General features: G+C 44.5%; 1 protein-coding gene across 1 annotated transcript; it reads left to right on the top strand.

Annotated features, from left to right (window-relative positions):
- Window positions 1-45: 45 nt before the first annotated feature.
- KLHL41 (kelch like family member 41) lies at window positions 46-13,103 on the top strand. The gene is made up of 7 exons (XM_090045531.1): window positions 46-1,241; window positions 3,931-4,088; window positions 4,173-4,280; window positions 5,770-5,955; window positions 9,239-9,385; window positions 11,316-11,451; window positions 12,864-13,103. The coding sequence occupies exons 1-6, from the start codon at window positions 132-134 to the stop codon at window positions 11,425-11,427; spliced, it is 1,821 nt and encodes a 606-aa protein (XP_089901657.1). The 5' UTR covers window positions 46-131; the 3' UTR covers window positions 11,428-11,451; window positions 12,864-13,103.
- The last annotated feature ends 2,671 nt before the right edge of the window (window positions 13,104-15,774 follow it).

Here is a 15,774-nt window from a genome sequence, read left to right as displayed (position 1 = left end):
TTTAGCTGTCAGGATTAAATTGCAGAGCCTTCAGGCTGGGGAAAGCACATTGATCTGCCTTTTTTACAGACAGACCTTGGTGCCGACAACAGCTAACGTTTTCAGTGCCTCCCCCCAACCCAAGTTACAAAATGGATTCCCAAAGGGAACTCACTGAAGAACTTAGACTTTATCAATCCACCCTTCTTCAGGACGGTCTCAAGGAACTCTTAGAAGAGAAAAAGTTTGTAGATTGCTCCCTAAAAGCTGGTAACAAAAGCCTACCTTGTCACAGATTGATTCTGTCAGCTTGTAGTCCTTATTTCCGTGAGTATTTCTTATCTGAGCAAAGCGAAGATAAGAAGAAGGAGGTCGTTCTAGAAGATGTTGATCCCAACATCTTGGACATGATCATCAAGTATCTTTATTCTGCAAGTATTGACCTCAATGATTCTAATGTGCAAGATATTTTTGCTTTGGCCAGCCGTTTTCAAATCCCTTCTGTGTTCACCGTGTGTGTCTCCTATCTTCAGAAAAGACTGGCTGTTGGTAACTGTCTTGCCATCCTTCGATTAGGTCTCCTCCTTGACTGCCCAAGACTTGCTTTCTCTGCTCGTGATTATGTGTCAGACCACTTTGTGCAGATTTGCAAAGAAGAAGACTTCATGCAGCTTGCCCCCCATGAGCTTATATCAGTTATTTCACCTGACAGCTTAAATGTTGAAAAAGAGGAAGTAGTGTTTGAAGCAGTAATGGAGTGGGTCCGAACAGACGAGGAGAACAGAGTAAAGAGTCTGGGAGACGTTTTTGACTGCATTCGTTTCCGTCTTATGTCAGAAAAATATTTCAAAGAGCATGTTGAGAAGGATGATATTATCAAAAGCAACTCAGATCTTCACAAAAAACTCAAGGTTATTAAGGATGCCTTTGCTGGAAAATTGCCTGAACCTGCCAAAAGCTCAGAAAAGTCAGGGAAAAGGGAAGTAAATGGTGATGTAGGGGATGAAGACTTACTTCCTGGATACCTAAATGACATTCCTAGGCATGGCATGTTTGTCAAAGACCTCATTCTTCTAGTCAATGATACAGCTGCAGTGGCTTATGATCCCCTGGAGAATGAGTGTTACCTGGCAGCCCTGGCAGAACAGATTCCCAGAAATCATTCCAGCATAGTCACCAAACAGAATCAGGTCTGTGTTGTTGGAGGCCTTTATGTGGATGACGAGAACAAAGATCAGCCTTTCCAGTCATACTTTTTCCAGGTATGAATCTCATAATCATTGGGCTGAGGGCATTACATGGAAATTACTGAAGGATATTTTGATATAGGATACAGTTGGGTTTTTTTTTTAATCTGGTCTCATGATTTTTCTTATAAAAGGTTATGAGCCTTTTTAACTATTGCCTGTCAGACTTGTTCATGACAGCATTGTCTGCTGATGACAAAATGACACCCTTACTTTCAACTGGTTTGGCTGCTAATATCAGCCTTAATAGCATGTTTTTTTGTCTGGTCAAACCAAAGCTTTGTTGAAAACCTAAAAATGGCTATTTAGGGTATACTCCTAAAAGATACTACTGATTGCCAGCTATTCCTACGAAAGCTTAAGGGAATTGCATGTTCTTTGTACCTTTCACTATCCTTTTATGAGAACTCAGAAAAAATAGTTAATGTGTTTTTTATCTACTAAATATTTGGTTGTCCAGGGTCAGGTGTTTAGTGTCATTTGAGTGACTAAAAATACAGATAGGCACCTAGTAGAATTTTCAAAGGTGCCTGTGCACCCAGCTACCATAGATGTCAATCACAGTTGAGCATATAAGGGCTTTTGCAAATGCCTGTGTGTGCCCATGTGCACCCAGGCACCTAAATAGGTTTAAAAATCTGCCTCTCAGTGTCCTAACAAATTTAATGTTTTCTTTTGTTTAAGATTCATACCATATATTAGGGTAGCTGATTTGTAAAGTTTTAAAATTTGAAGTAGTTTTGATGTCTGCCATGTTATACCAAATACTTTTGTTGGTGTATGGTGAATGCCTATGTACTTAAATCCATATACATATAGTTGACACTGGCTTACTCTAAACTACAGTGATACCACTATGATCAGATTAGCAAAAATAATCCTTCTGTAGGCATACATACTTTCTGCTGTGGTGTTTTTAGATGTAATGCCAACAGAAAAAATGTGAAATTATGCAACTATTTCATGATGGGTATAATATGCCATGGGGTAAATCCTAAGAAATACAAGACTAGATTTCTTTTCTATACTCCACACAGGTAATAATCAATGATAGAATTTTAACATTCTTGACAGGTTTTTAAAATAGTGATTTATTGTAGATATTTCATAAATGGATAAACTATGGATTGGCCTGGTATTTAGATGTATTTAGTAAAATAAACATGGTATAAATGTGGAAGACTGCTATCAGTTTGCTAGACAGTGATTATGTTAGCACGGTTTTAATTTTCTTATGTAGTTATAAAGTAATAATAAAGTTTAAAACTTGCTATAAAAATCTAGTTGTGATTGATTCCAGGAATTAATTTATTATTGAATTAGGTATCTACATTATCAGGCTAGAATTCCATTAGGGGTAGTCTTTTGATGTACTTAGACTGAGATACGATCAATGTAATACATCTCTTCCTGATCCATGCCCTAAATCATTTCCTGCTCCCCACTAACTTATCAACTGCTAAAACATTGCTCCTTTTCTACCCTTCCAGCTTAGATAGCTGTTTCTTTCTTACTGTTAATGGGGTAGCTGCACTCCCACTTCTTTTTCACACTTCCATCTGACTGTCCTTAACACTTCATTTAGTGCTTGACAACTTGGGACAAATTGACTATCTATCAAGAAAAATGTGCTTACTAATGTGTTGCGCCAGAAAAGTGAGAGAGTAGATATTCCCCACATCTGCATCAGAGCTAATTCACCGAGTATGCTCTAATCTAGGATATGTAGGATTCAAGGACATTTCTGTCTTCAATTCAAGACCACCCTGGGCTGGCCATAGTTATTATGGTGGTAGCCTGTACCCATGAACTCACAAGTCCTACTGCAGCAGTAACATTTTTTGACCAACAGGGGTGGATGAGTAAATTCTAGAGATGAAGTTTTATGTGAGCTGAAACTGGATGTGGATTATGGAACTCCCTAGAGATGACAGTGTATCAGTCAGACCTAAATGCATAACTTTCTGCAGTTCTATTTTGCTGCTTCTCAAGAGTCTTCATACAAAGACAGTACATCTGTCCATACAAACAACCTATAAACTAGTCAAGCAATCCCTGTATTGATTAAAAGAGGAGGGATTTGGGTCCAGGAAAAGGTCTCTAAATCTCAGGTCCATTCTGTGTCTAGTGGAAATGTACTTGTGGAGCTTTATTAATTCTTGAAAGATGCACACCTTCCTCCTTTTATTTGTATTATCCTAATGGAGCCAAGCTGTGCAAGTGGTTCATATGCATACGTCCATATGTCTCAGACAGTAGCCAATCTCTTTCCTTTGTCCTACATATTTCAGTTCAGCTGAGGAAAAATCTCATTTGGCCCCTCAAAGCTACCAGTTGTTCATCCATCCAAAAATTGCCTTCTGGTGCATGATGGCATTCACCAATAGAGGGGGGAACTTTAAAGAAAACAAAAAGAAGATTAAGAGCTGAAAACCAAACACAAAAAAGCAATAAAGAGAAAAAAAAGATGAGAGGGAATGAAGGGAGAGGAAGAGATGGTGGCAATTGTACAGAGTCCTTGGTTCTTGAGGGATGCAAAGGAGATGAAGGGATGCACACGTCAGATGAAGCAATGGGAAGACATTTATAACAAATATGTTGGGGAGGTTGATAAAGCATCTAAATTTGAGATTTTAAAGCTGCTTTTAATGCATGAGTTCTTGCTTATCTTTCCTAACACTTCCTACTCTGTCTGATCTTGCAGCTGGATAGCGTTGCTGGTGAATGGGTCGGACTTCCTCCACTGCCTTCAGCCAGGTGTCTCTTTGGACTGGGAGAGGCAGATGGCAAAATCTATGTAATTGCAGGCAAGGACCTTCAAACGGAGGAATCTCTAGATTCAGTATTGTGCTATGACCCTGTGTATGTTGACATTTTCTTCACTAAGGAAGTCTAAATGCTTTTGTTAATTGGAGTTGTCTTAATGCTATGATCTTCTAAATCCAGGGCACTAAAATGGAATGAAGTCAAAAAACTTCCAATCAAAGTATATGGCCATGCTACTGTCTCAAACCATGGGATGATATATTGTCTTGGAGGAAAGACTGAGGACAAGTGAGTTTCAAATGTTAATTTGTAGTATTAATTTGTTGGTTATTTCACAGACTTCATGTTTTCATACTCAGAAAACAAAAAGCACATTATTGGTATCTTTGTAGCTTAAGGTTACAAAGATCTGATGTGTGCAGTCACATAATTGTATAAAACAAAAATTCCATGATTTTAAGCCTCTTTTCAGACTGTTATTCCAGCCAAGTGGGTTAATCAGCTGGCTTTCGTGTTTCTATGTCAGACTCTTACTTGGGTCATACACACACCTCAATGTTTGTCATTGCGTTCCTCATAAAATGCTTTAGTCTTAGATTCTTGGTCATGCTTCAGAGACTGATAGCAGGGTTAGGCAACATTTTTCGGCCGGAGTGCTGAAAAAACCCACAATGCTTTGGAAGGTGCTCGAGTGCTGGCCTACCAGAAAAACAAAACAAGGGCAGGGGGTACATGGCAGGATGCCCTGCTTGTGCCCCTTGCCCCCCCAGCCCAGGCTCCTTGGCTATCAGCAGCTACCCAGAACCTGGACCAGCTGCAGCCAGGAGGCTGCAAACAGCTGCTGCCTCCCCACCTCAGCCCCAGCTGTCTCCTGCCAATGGGGTGCTGATAGCTCCCAACCTGCGGGCGGCACTGGGCCAGGGCTGGGGCTGGCACTGGGCCGGAGCTGGGGCTGGGACTGGTGGTGGTGCCAGGCTGGGTCTGGAGCCTGAGGCGCTCTTACCTGGCTGGAGTCCCTGGCAGCCATGTGCTGCTCCATCTGGGTATGGCTCTTCCCACCCCATGGGAAGCAGTCTGCACACCAAGCATGCTGCATGCCACAGGTTGCCGAACCCTGCCTTAACATGGCTACACCCAAAAACCCAGCAACACTGAAAGTCAAACACCTACTATAGGTGCAGGTGGCACTGGCCACACATGGAGCAGCAGGAGCGCAGGGCAGTGACTGGTGGCAGTGGCTGCTGCCGCATGTGAGCTTTCCCCCCACTTGTGTCCATCCAGCGGGCCTGAGATTCCAGTTAATAGAAATGCCTTTTAGCAAAATGCTGGATAACAGGACTTTTTCTTTACATTGCTTCTGTCCTGAGTCTAACAGGTTAAAAATGAGATAATGTCGAGTCAGGGATAATAATTAGCATTATTCAGAACAAGGCAAACACTCATCAAGCCATATGGATAGTTTAATGAATTTTTGTTGTAGATATTGAAAGAAAAAGAAGTCCTTAAACTGCCCTATATAACACACACAAACACACAGCAAGAAAATCCAGTCAGGAATATCTAGTTAATATTATCCCTATTGGAAAAAAAAAAAGCTGAAACCATCTTTCTTTCCTTGGTGCATGCCCATTTGCCAGTAGCTGAAAGAAACTGCAGTGAGCCACACTGTTATTGAGTACACATTACACACAAAATCCACTTAAACAAGGTACCACTTTAAGCAGATTATGCAGAGTGTTTGCCAGAAATGTTCACCCTTTTTTCTTTCTCCCCACAGAAAGTGTACTAACAGAACATTTATATACAACTCCAAAAAGGGAGATTGGAGAGATCTGGCCCCCATGAAAATAGCTCGCTCAATGTTTGGTGTGGCTATCCATAAAGGGAAGATTGTGATTGCAGGAGGTGTTACTGAAGAAGGCCTTACAGCTTCTGTTGAAGCTTTTGACCTTGCCACTAATAAGTGAGTATATTATCAAAGACACTTAAAAGCAAATTATTTTTTTTTATTATGATTTGGTACTGGAGAAAGCAGTGTAGCAGCCAACAGGTCAAAATGCAGATGAATTATACTTCTCTCTTACCTTATTCATTTAATGTTGCTTCAACAGAATGTGGACCAAAAATGGACTCTCATTTTGGGAGCCTATTAGAAAAATTTAATGAGGAAAGATGAGGCACAACTACATTTAAATTACATTACACAGAGGAGCTTTGGGATGGAGTGTGTAGTCTGGTCTTAATGGAAAGGCATTTTGTGCATGTACACTAGTCATAGTGGGCACTTGTACATGAGATGGGTTTAGTTCTCATGGTTTTATTCTATGCCCCCTAAAATGAAATAGTGGATTTTTAATTGAAAGGCACTGTTTCAATTTAGGGGCTTCTGTCACTGTTACAGCAAGGGGCCCAATCCTTTCTTTTTTTTTCCCCCCCCCGGCGAAGGCTGCCCACAACCAGAGGGCAAGCCCTGGAGCTACAGGGGGCCCTGGTCCTTCCCTCCACAGTGGTGGCACTCTCCAGGGCTGCCCAGGCAGGCTGCTAGCAGGCTGAGTGCTGCCCCAGCTTAGAGGCAGCACCCGGCCAGATCCAACTCTTCCCTGAGCCCACTGAGGCTTCCAACGCCCCGTGCACTGTCCCTGCTGCCTTCCTGCCACCTGGGAACACCCAAAAACGGTCTGGCTTGCCTCTGGGCCACCATGGAGAGGAAGCAGGAGGGCGGCTGGGTGTGTTGGCAGCTGGAGAAGGTGATAAGAATTGTGTACCGGGTGCTGGAAGCCCCAGTGGGCATGGAGAAGAGCTGGATCCTGCTGGGTGCTGCCTCTGAGCTGAGGCAGCACCATCCTGCTAGCAGCCCACTAGGCAGCCCTGGGGGCCGCCACTGCAGCAGAGGGAAGGACCAGGGCACCCCCTCACGGGAGAGGCAGGCAGGCTCTGCAAAGAAAAGGATCGGATCCCTCACTGCTTCTGTCTTCAGTAGGTGCCAGCAGCTGCCAGGCATCTGCTGAAGGGAGAAACAGCAATGGGCCTGATCCTTTTTTTGGCAGAGCCTACCTGTCTCTCCTGTGGCCAGGGGACCAGCTGTCAGATTAAATGCTGCAACATTACAAGTAACAGTGTTGCAAACTACACTACATGGGAATGTGGTTTAGTTTGCAATGTTTCATAGTTTCATAGTAGTTGGGGGTCAGAAGGGACCTGAATTGATCATGTAGTCTAACCCCCTGCCACTGGCTGGAACACAACCCCAGACAGGTGTTCATCCAACCTCTTTTTGAATTTACCCAAGGTAGGAGTAAGGACCACTTCCTGGGAAGTTGGTTCCGGATCCTAGCCACCCTAACAGTGAAATAGTGCCTCCTAATCTCCAACCTGAACCTATTCCCCAGCAGCTTCTGGCCATTGTTCCTTGTCACCCCAGGTGCTGCTGTGGGGAATAGGACCCTTCTTATTTGCTGCTGATCTCCCCTAATGGGTTCGTAGGCAGCCACCTAATCCCACCTCAGCCTCCGCTTCAGGTCCCTCAGCCTCTCCTCATAGGGCCTGCCCTGTTGCCTTCCAACCAAGCGGGTGGCCCTCCTCTGAACCCTCTCAAGGCAGGCCACATCCTTCTTAAAGTGTGGTGCCCAGTACTGGACGCAGTACTCCAATTGTGGCCTGACCAATGTCGCGTAGAGAGGGAGGATCACCTCTCTGGACCGGCTTGAGATGCATCTTTGGATGCATGACAAGGTGCAGTTGGCTTTGCTGGTTGCGGTCTGGCATTGGCGGCTCATGTTCATCTTGGAGTCAGTAATGACTCCAAGATCCCTTTCCGCCTCTGTGCTCACAAGGCGGGGAGCTCCCCAGCTTGTATGTATGCGGTGGATTTCTTTTCCCCAGGTGCAGCACCCTGCATTTATCTACATTGAACCCCATCCTATTACCATCCGCCCACTTCTGTAGTCTGTCTAAATCTAATTGCAGCCTCTCTCTCCCTTCGAGCATGCCTGCCTCTCCCCACATCTTGGTGTCATCGGCATAGTTGGACAACATGTTTTCTACCCCCTCATCCAAGTCGCTGATGAAGACGTTGAACAGTGTAGGCCCCAGGACCGAGCCCTGGGGGACCCCGCTATTCACATCCCACCAGGTCGAGTACAACTCGTCCACCACCACTCTCTGGGTGCGCCCCCATCAGCCAATTCTTGACCCATCCAACTCTGCAGGCATCAATACCACAGTCGCTCAATTTATTAATGAGAATGGGGTGAGAGACGGTGTCAAAGGCCTTCTTAAAATCCAGAAGGACTATGTCCACAGCAACACCATCATCCAGGGATTTAGTTACCTGGTCATAAAAGGCCATCAGGTTGGTCTGGCAGGACCTGCCTTTGATGAACCCATGTTGATTTCCCCTGGGCATGATCTCCCTTGCTGGCCCCTCACAGATGCGATCCTTGATAATTTTTTCAGGGGTTTTCCCCAAGACTGATGTGAGGCTTATGGGACTATAGTTTTCTGGGTCCTCCTTTCTCCCTTTCTTATAAATAGAGACCACATTAGCTAGTTTCCAGTTTCCGGGCACCTGGCCCGTGGACCATGATCGCTCGTACAGCCGGGCTAAGGGTACGACCCTTAGGCAATGACCCCCGCTAGTTCCCTCAAGACCTGTGGGTAGAGGACATCAGGGCCCACAGATTTAAAAACATCCAGCCCTTCCAGAAGATTCTTAACTACTTCTGCGCAGACCTGAGGCCTGGCAGTTCTATCCCCATGATTGCCCCTACCTGTGGTGGGAGAGCTGTCCTGGTCCCTGTCCAAGAAAACAGAGGCAAAGAACTTGTTAAAAATTTTGGCTTTCTCATCTGGCATAGCCACAAGATTACCATTTGAAACCTCCAAATGTTGCAAACTCATTTGAAACCTCCAAATCTCACACACATGCAGTGTGTGGTGCTATTAAGCCACACAAAGGAAATTTTTGTCACGTGTAGATGGTGGTGATCATCGTATGCAAGCGCCCCCTGACATTCGTTCTGATGGATGGAAAAGCAGAATGTTGGTGCTGATGTGCCTTGGACTTTGAATTATTTTTCTCCTTCTTTCTAATCAGGAATAGTGTTCCTGGGGGTGAAAACCTTGAACATCCTCAGCACCCATTTGTTTACTGTAGCTGTCAGCTTCTATAACTCATATTCTATAATAATTCAATTCAGAATATCCCTTAACTGTTGTCTGACTGGTTATGTTTCTGCTACTTTTAGGTGGGAGCTTATGCCTGAGTTTCCCCAGGAGAGAAGCTCTATCAGTTTAGTCACCTTGAGTGGATCCCTTTATGCTATTGGTGGTTTTGCTATGGTTCAACTTGAATCTAATGAATTTGCACCCAGTGAAGTCACTGACATATGGAAGTAAGTTCTGTTTTGATTTCACTTTCTATTTGGAAAACACTACCTTGCCTTGCTCTAGGGAGTAAATCACATTGATATTACCATTACTTTCAGAAATGAATTATTGTACAGATTTTATTCTTTGTTTTTATATTGAGTTGGCATAGAATCTGGTGAACAGCAACAATCATTTACTTCGTTACGTCACAGATAAATGTGAGACTTAGCTCAGGTGAATGCCTCCACCTACTAATGAATACATCTCAGGAATCAGTAAGGGAACATAGTGAAGTAGGATATAATATTTCTTGGTAGATTCAGCCTGACTTAAAATTAAATACAAACTAACAATTTCCACTGCGTCATGTTCTCATGCAGGATGCTCTGAAAGAGTCAGATAATTTAATGTTATCCCTATTATTGCTTTCATCCACATTAATAGCCAGGTGAAGAGCAATCCAGGATGTTGGTTGTGTCCACACTTTAAGAGAGTGTCATAGCCCCTTTAAGAGAGCGTCAGGTACATACTTATATCTACATTGAAAGATTCCACTTTATCTGTGACTCCCCTCATGTTAAAGTAACTTTAGCATTGGAATTAGTCAATGGGAAAGCAGAAAAGATTCCTGAAAGCATGTGTAAAGAAAGATTTGAAAAAAAAGGAGTGGGAAAGAGAGGAGGAGGAGGAGCAAGGTGATGTTCTAATATTCTGTTCTGGAGGACAGCAGTGTCCTTATGTGGCACAATTTAGCATAAAAGCTACCCAAGAGCCTTTTGAAACTGTTGGGTTATAGGGGTGCACAAATAAGGATTTTTTTGGCCAATACTGATTATTAACGAGCCATATCAGTCGATACCAATCCAATCAGCAAGCTGCTGGGCTGTATATCCAAGCTGCTGATATACAGCCCAGCAGCTTGGAGAGCAGCATCCAGCTGGTAAGTCTGCTGGGGGGAAGAGGTGGGGAGAAGGAAGGAAAGGGGCATGGGGGGCAAAGCCCCTATAGTGAGGGAGGGAGTGGGGAAGGAGCACAGGTGGGCAGGGCAGGCTGCAGGATGTCTGGGAAGTGTGGGTGGGGACTGGCTTCCATTTCTGTGCACAGCCCTGGGGGAGGCATGGGGGGGCATGTGACCCCCAGATCTGTGTGTGGGGCAAGGTTGGGCTGCTGCTGCAGGCTGGGACTGGGGCCAGGAGTGGTACCAGGTTCTTCTCAGCGCAGGGGGTGAGCTGGAGCTGTACTCAGGGTAGGCAATGGCAGTGCTAGGAGGGGGTACTACCGGAGGGCTACGACAAGTTCTGGGGTGGTTGAAGCCCCCCCATAGCTCCTCCCAGCATCACCACCACCCACCCCAAGCACAGCACTGGCTCAAGTCCCCCACTGGGAAGAGCCCAGTGACACCCCCAGCCCTCAGCAGCACCCTGCACACAGATCCAGAGGGTACATGCCCCTCATGCCTCCTCTGGAAGAAGCACAGTGATGGGAGCTCCTCCTCCTCACACCACCCAAATGAATCACTCTTGGCTCCGTCCTGCACCTCACCCCGGCTGGGCAGTGCCTACCTCTGCCCCAGACCCACTCCCTCCCTCACTGCAGGGGCCTCAGTCCGCCCCCATCATGCCCCTTCCCTCCACTCTTTCCCTTCCCCTCAATTTGACTTACCAGCTGGATGCTGCTCTCCAAGCTGCCAGGGTGGCCGTGTGCATGCTGTGACTACGTTCATGCATGCAGCATTTAGCAGCAACATTATCAGCCATGTCAGCCAAAAAAGAGCCAATTGCCAATAATGTCAATTTTTCTTTTATCAGTGCCGATACAGTGTGGACGTGTGTATCAGTGCACCTCTAGTGGGTTATATTCCTTTCCTTGTGGGTACTGGAGGAGAAGCTCAAATCCAAAAATCTAAAGTTAAAAACATGCATGTGTGTATTGACTGTGTTTTATTAACTGCAGATATGATGATGAGAAGAAAGAATGGAGTGGCATATTGAAAGAGATTCGTTATGCCTCTGGAGCCTCCTGTCTTTCAACACGGTTAAATCTATTCAAGCTATCAAAGCTATAAACAAGGGCTGAAAAACTAATTATGGTGAGAAACAGTCTCTTTTCCCTATTTATTATTTTTATAAAAACCCAAACTGTACAGGAATTCATAGCTAAATCATTATAAATTAAAATGTTACCTTAAAGATTCTACAAGCTTTGTAGGTTAATAATGAAAACTAAAATATCATTACATTTTTAAATCTAGTTTCTGAGCAACATGGAATGGAATCTTTTGAATAACTGAGCTACTGAAGAAAAGCTAATTCCTTCAACATGTGGAATTCCTGTTGAAGTTAAACAGTGTCTTCATATAGGGCTTATACATTTGGGTACTTAGTCTCAAAATAACTTTTAAGAATTTCTTCCTGAAAATTAATTACTTTCTAGATCGGTTAAATTGCACTTGATATTGGCAAGTTGTTTGTAGAATCTTATTTTCTACTTCAATGGTAGAACATATAGTCACCCTTCAGCCAGATCTATAAAAGACTTTTCTAGTGGACACTGGCATGGAACAGGCCTGTAGATTAAAAATAGCATAAAAATAGCATGAGGCCTATCAGCTAATGCTATACTAATGGTTCTTCCAACAATGGGGGGAAAAAAAAAATTTAGAAGGTTAATAGCCCTACAAGCTTGACCTTGTAAAACCCTGGTATGCCTCCTCTATCCCCCAAATTATTTATTTTTTTTGTAAAGCAAATACTTAATGCTTTATTTTAAAGATTTGAGACAGTAACCCATACCTCATTAGTTATCATCAAATACTTCTGACACTGGGAACTCTCTTCAGTAAGGAAATTGATTTCATTTGAAGGCTATTAAATAGTAACATTTTTAAACTATAAAAAGTAATTTTGTGTGGGGTTTTTGGGGGTTTTTTTTGTTTTTTTTATTATTATGACTTGATAATCAGCCAGGTCAATAATACTTAGATGTTAAAGGAAAGAGGAGTACAACAAAATAAAGGGCATTTCTTGAGAGTCATGCTATAGAACTTAAGACCCTGAACTATTAATAGATTTCTTCTATTGCGAATGGAGGTCTGAGAGTAGAAGAGCAGGGATTTTGGTGAGCAGTCTTAAACTTTTTTTTTTCATTTCTACACCCGGCTACTCTGCATAATACAAATCATCCCATACACACACGTGAGCTGTACCGGAAATACTTGTGCACATGCAGTTCTCTATGCCTCATTACTAGCAAGACATTGATTGAGGGTGTTAAAGTGGTATATTCCTGAAACTATTTTCTGCCTTCACTGCTTCTTACTTTACATATCACAATTGTGCTTCCAGCCGAGAGGAATGGGTTGAGAAGGTGGATGACTTTTGTAATGATAAAAGGTCGAAAAAGATAGAAAGCCTTCCACACCTCTGCAAAAAGGCCTGGGCTTAGTCACTGTATATGCCTTAAGAGCGGTGCTGACAAAGAGTTCCCTTTTATTTCTTTCAGAGACCTGTGGAAAGCAGCAAGAGTTGTGAGCACCAGCAAGAGCCTGCTGTTCAACGGTTCTCACAGGCTGAGTGTGAAAAGCAAGGCTATTTAGAGCTAGACGGAGCTAATTTTGTATGCATTATTGAAACGACTAGGAGCCAGAAATGAAAATGTATCAAAGGCCTTGATTATTGTATATTCTATTTCTATAATAATTATGATACAGGTTTCATAATAAAGTCTTTGCCCAAAATATAATCTAGCATTCATATTTTCTTAAAGCACTGACAGCACTTTTATGAATACCACTTGAAAGGATTTCCCATTGAATGAATTAGAGGAGTCCACAGTTGTAATAAAATCATGTTTACAGCTAACACATCAGGAAGTTTTAGAAAAAAAACTCAGTGGGCATGTCTACACATGACAGTACGTCACCAATGCACTACAGCGCTGTAGCGTTCACTGGCAAAACATGCAACTACGTCACTGTAGCAACGTGCTCTCTGGTTATAGTGCGTCACTATGGCAACAGTGTCTAAAAATAACCATGTGCACCACACACAGCGCAGTTACTGGCTGTTACTGCCCTGTCTTTTAGTACAGGCAATCCTCGACTTAAAATATTTCGAGTTACATTTTGCAGTTACAACATTTATAAAGTGACACCCTGTTTCAAGTTTATGACATCAGTTTCAACTTTACAACACTTGATCCAATGCGATACCACACCAGTGAACAAGTTCGCTGTGTCACTCATCTCCCTGGAGAACATCTGTCCAAAGCTCCTTGGACATTTTCTTTAAGAAAGCAGACAAGACTCCAGAAAAACCTGCAGCCAAGACTCCTGAGAAGACTCCAGCCAAGAACCCTTCAAAAAGTCCAGCAAAGTCACCTCAGATAAGTCCTTCCAAATCAATATGATCACTGTTTACAATATAAATACACTAATGTAGCTATATTACTCACCTATAATTGATCGAATAGAAAATTCTGGGGTATTTTTAGTGAAAATAGAGTATTGGGCCTGGGTTCAGGAACCAATCCCCTATTTTATAACATTGTTTCTTATGAGAATTGGTTTCAAGTTACATTTTGACTTAAGACCCGGTTTTCAGGAACCAATTGTGTCTCAAGCCCAAGGACTGCCTGTACCTCCAAAAGGAAGTTTGGCTCAGTAACAACACCATAGCAGCATGTGCAGATGCGCCCCGTATGATTGTACAACAATGATGAACAGTTATCTACAGCTTTACCTACCTATGGGAAGGAAGCTGACATGTCTTAAAGGCATAAACATTAAGGCTACTTACAGATATTAAAAAACAAAACAAAACCCCCAAACAAACAGTGTTTTAGTTTAAACTTGGCACACTCCCATGCCCAACACATGGCCAGAAGAGTCATTGAGTTAGCTGGACCCAGCTCACCCAACATCTGTATAGATTTGGGGCTTTTATCTAACAGCTAATTAAATCAGCTGTTAGATAAAAGTGCCAAAAACCCCACTGAAGCACCCGATATATACAGACACTGTGAAGCCAGGTCAAACTAATGCATCACTTCTTTGAGTAAAATGCAGGGTGGGGGTTGGGTTTTTTTGGGGGTTTTTTTGAATGTCTATAAGCAGCCTATAATGCAGGGGCAGGCAAAATATGGCCCATGGGCGAGATCCAGCCCACCAGGTGATTTAATTCGGCCCATGGGTGGGTGCCTACCAATTCACTGTATGCAGCCCAACCCTGGGCTGCCCTTGCTGTGCTTGCACGGGGCTGAGCCCTGCTCACTCCCATAGGGGCAGCACTCCCACCTTTTCCTGCAGGACAGCCCTGACCCCGGCCCTGACCCCAGCTCCACAAGTAGGGAAGCAGCAGCAGGTGGCCGAAGTGGTGGGGAGTGGAGGCAGCAGTGGGCAGGTGGGCAAAGGGAGGGGGTGGAAAGGGAAGGAAGCGGCAAGGAAAGGACAGCAGTGGTGGGGGCAGGGGTGGGGAAAGTGGTGGCGGTGGTGAACAAGTGGGTGAGGGGAGAAAGGAGTTGTGGGCAGGTGGAAGGTAGGGAAGTGGCAGGGGAAGGATGACAGTGATGGTGGTGGCAGCAGTGGGTGGGTAGGCAGGGGGGAGTGGTGGCAGTGGATGGGAGTGAAGTGGCAACTGCGCAGGAGCATGGAGCCTGTGCTGGTGTCCCAGGACTGGGGCCAGTGGGGACCCAAAGCAAGGTGGCAGGAGCACAGATCCTGGGCTGGTGGAGGCACTGGGGTCTGCCTGGCTTCATTGCATCAGTCTCGCATGCAGTTCCCAGGTTCTTCACCTGAGCTGTACACCTCTGCGAGAGCCCCACATGGAGCCATCAGCCCAGCCCTGCTCACTGCTTTGCGCAGATCATAGGAAGCAGTGGGGAGCACCACGCTACTGAGCCAGGCTGGCTCTGCCCCTCTCCCTGCTGCCCTGGCTGAGCCCCGTGATCTGCATTGATGGCTTCATCATGTCGGGCTCTCCCTAGCGGTACAGGGCTCGGGCATGTGAGCCCTGTGCGATGGAGCTGATGAACCAGCTATGTGCACTTCTGGAGCTCACTGGGGCAGTGTACCACTGGGGGGCTCTGCCTCCTTCTGCCACACAATCCATAAATGCTTCTCTAGCAAATCCCAGGATGTCATTCTCCTGCTGTACTCGGCTTTGCTGAGGCCGCAGCTGGAGTACTGCATCCAATTCTGGGCTCCACAATTTATAAAGGATGTGGAGAAGCTTGAGAGTCCAGAGGAGAGCTATGCACATGATCAGAGGGCAGGAAAGCAGGCCTTATGGAGAGGCTGACAGCCATGGGACTCTTCAGTCTGGAAAAGCATAGGCTCATGGTGGCTGCCTGTAAGTACATAAGGAGTGTACATCAGGATCTGGGGGAACATTTGTTCACCAGAGTGCCACATGGG

Source organism: Crocodylus siamensis, chromosome 4 (assembly GCF_052110815.1).
Source record: "Crocodylus siamensis isolate JL-2025a chromosome 4, ASM5211081v1, whole genome shotgun sequence".
NCBI classification, from domain to species: Eukaryota; Metazoa; Chordata; order Crocodylia; family Crocodylidae; genus Crocodylus; species Crocodylus siamensis.
This window is presented reverse-complemented; position numbering and strand designations above follow the sequence as displayed.

Bases quoted from the DNA above. Each gene is read 5' to 3' on its own strand.
- KLHL41 (XM_090045531.1), top strand. From the start codon at position 132: ATGGATTCCCAAAGGGAACTCACTGAAGAACTTAGACTTTATCAATCC. The intron at 4,089-4,172 runs GTATGTTGACAT...TTCTAAATCCAG, and splicing joins GTATTGTGCTATGACCCTGT to GGCACTAAAATGGAATGAAG. The intron at 5,956-9,238 runs GTGAGTATATTA...TGCTACTTTTAG, and splicing joins TTTGACCTTGCCACTAATAA to GTGGGAGCTTATGCCTGAGT.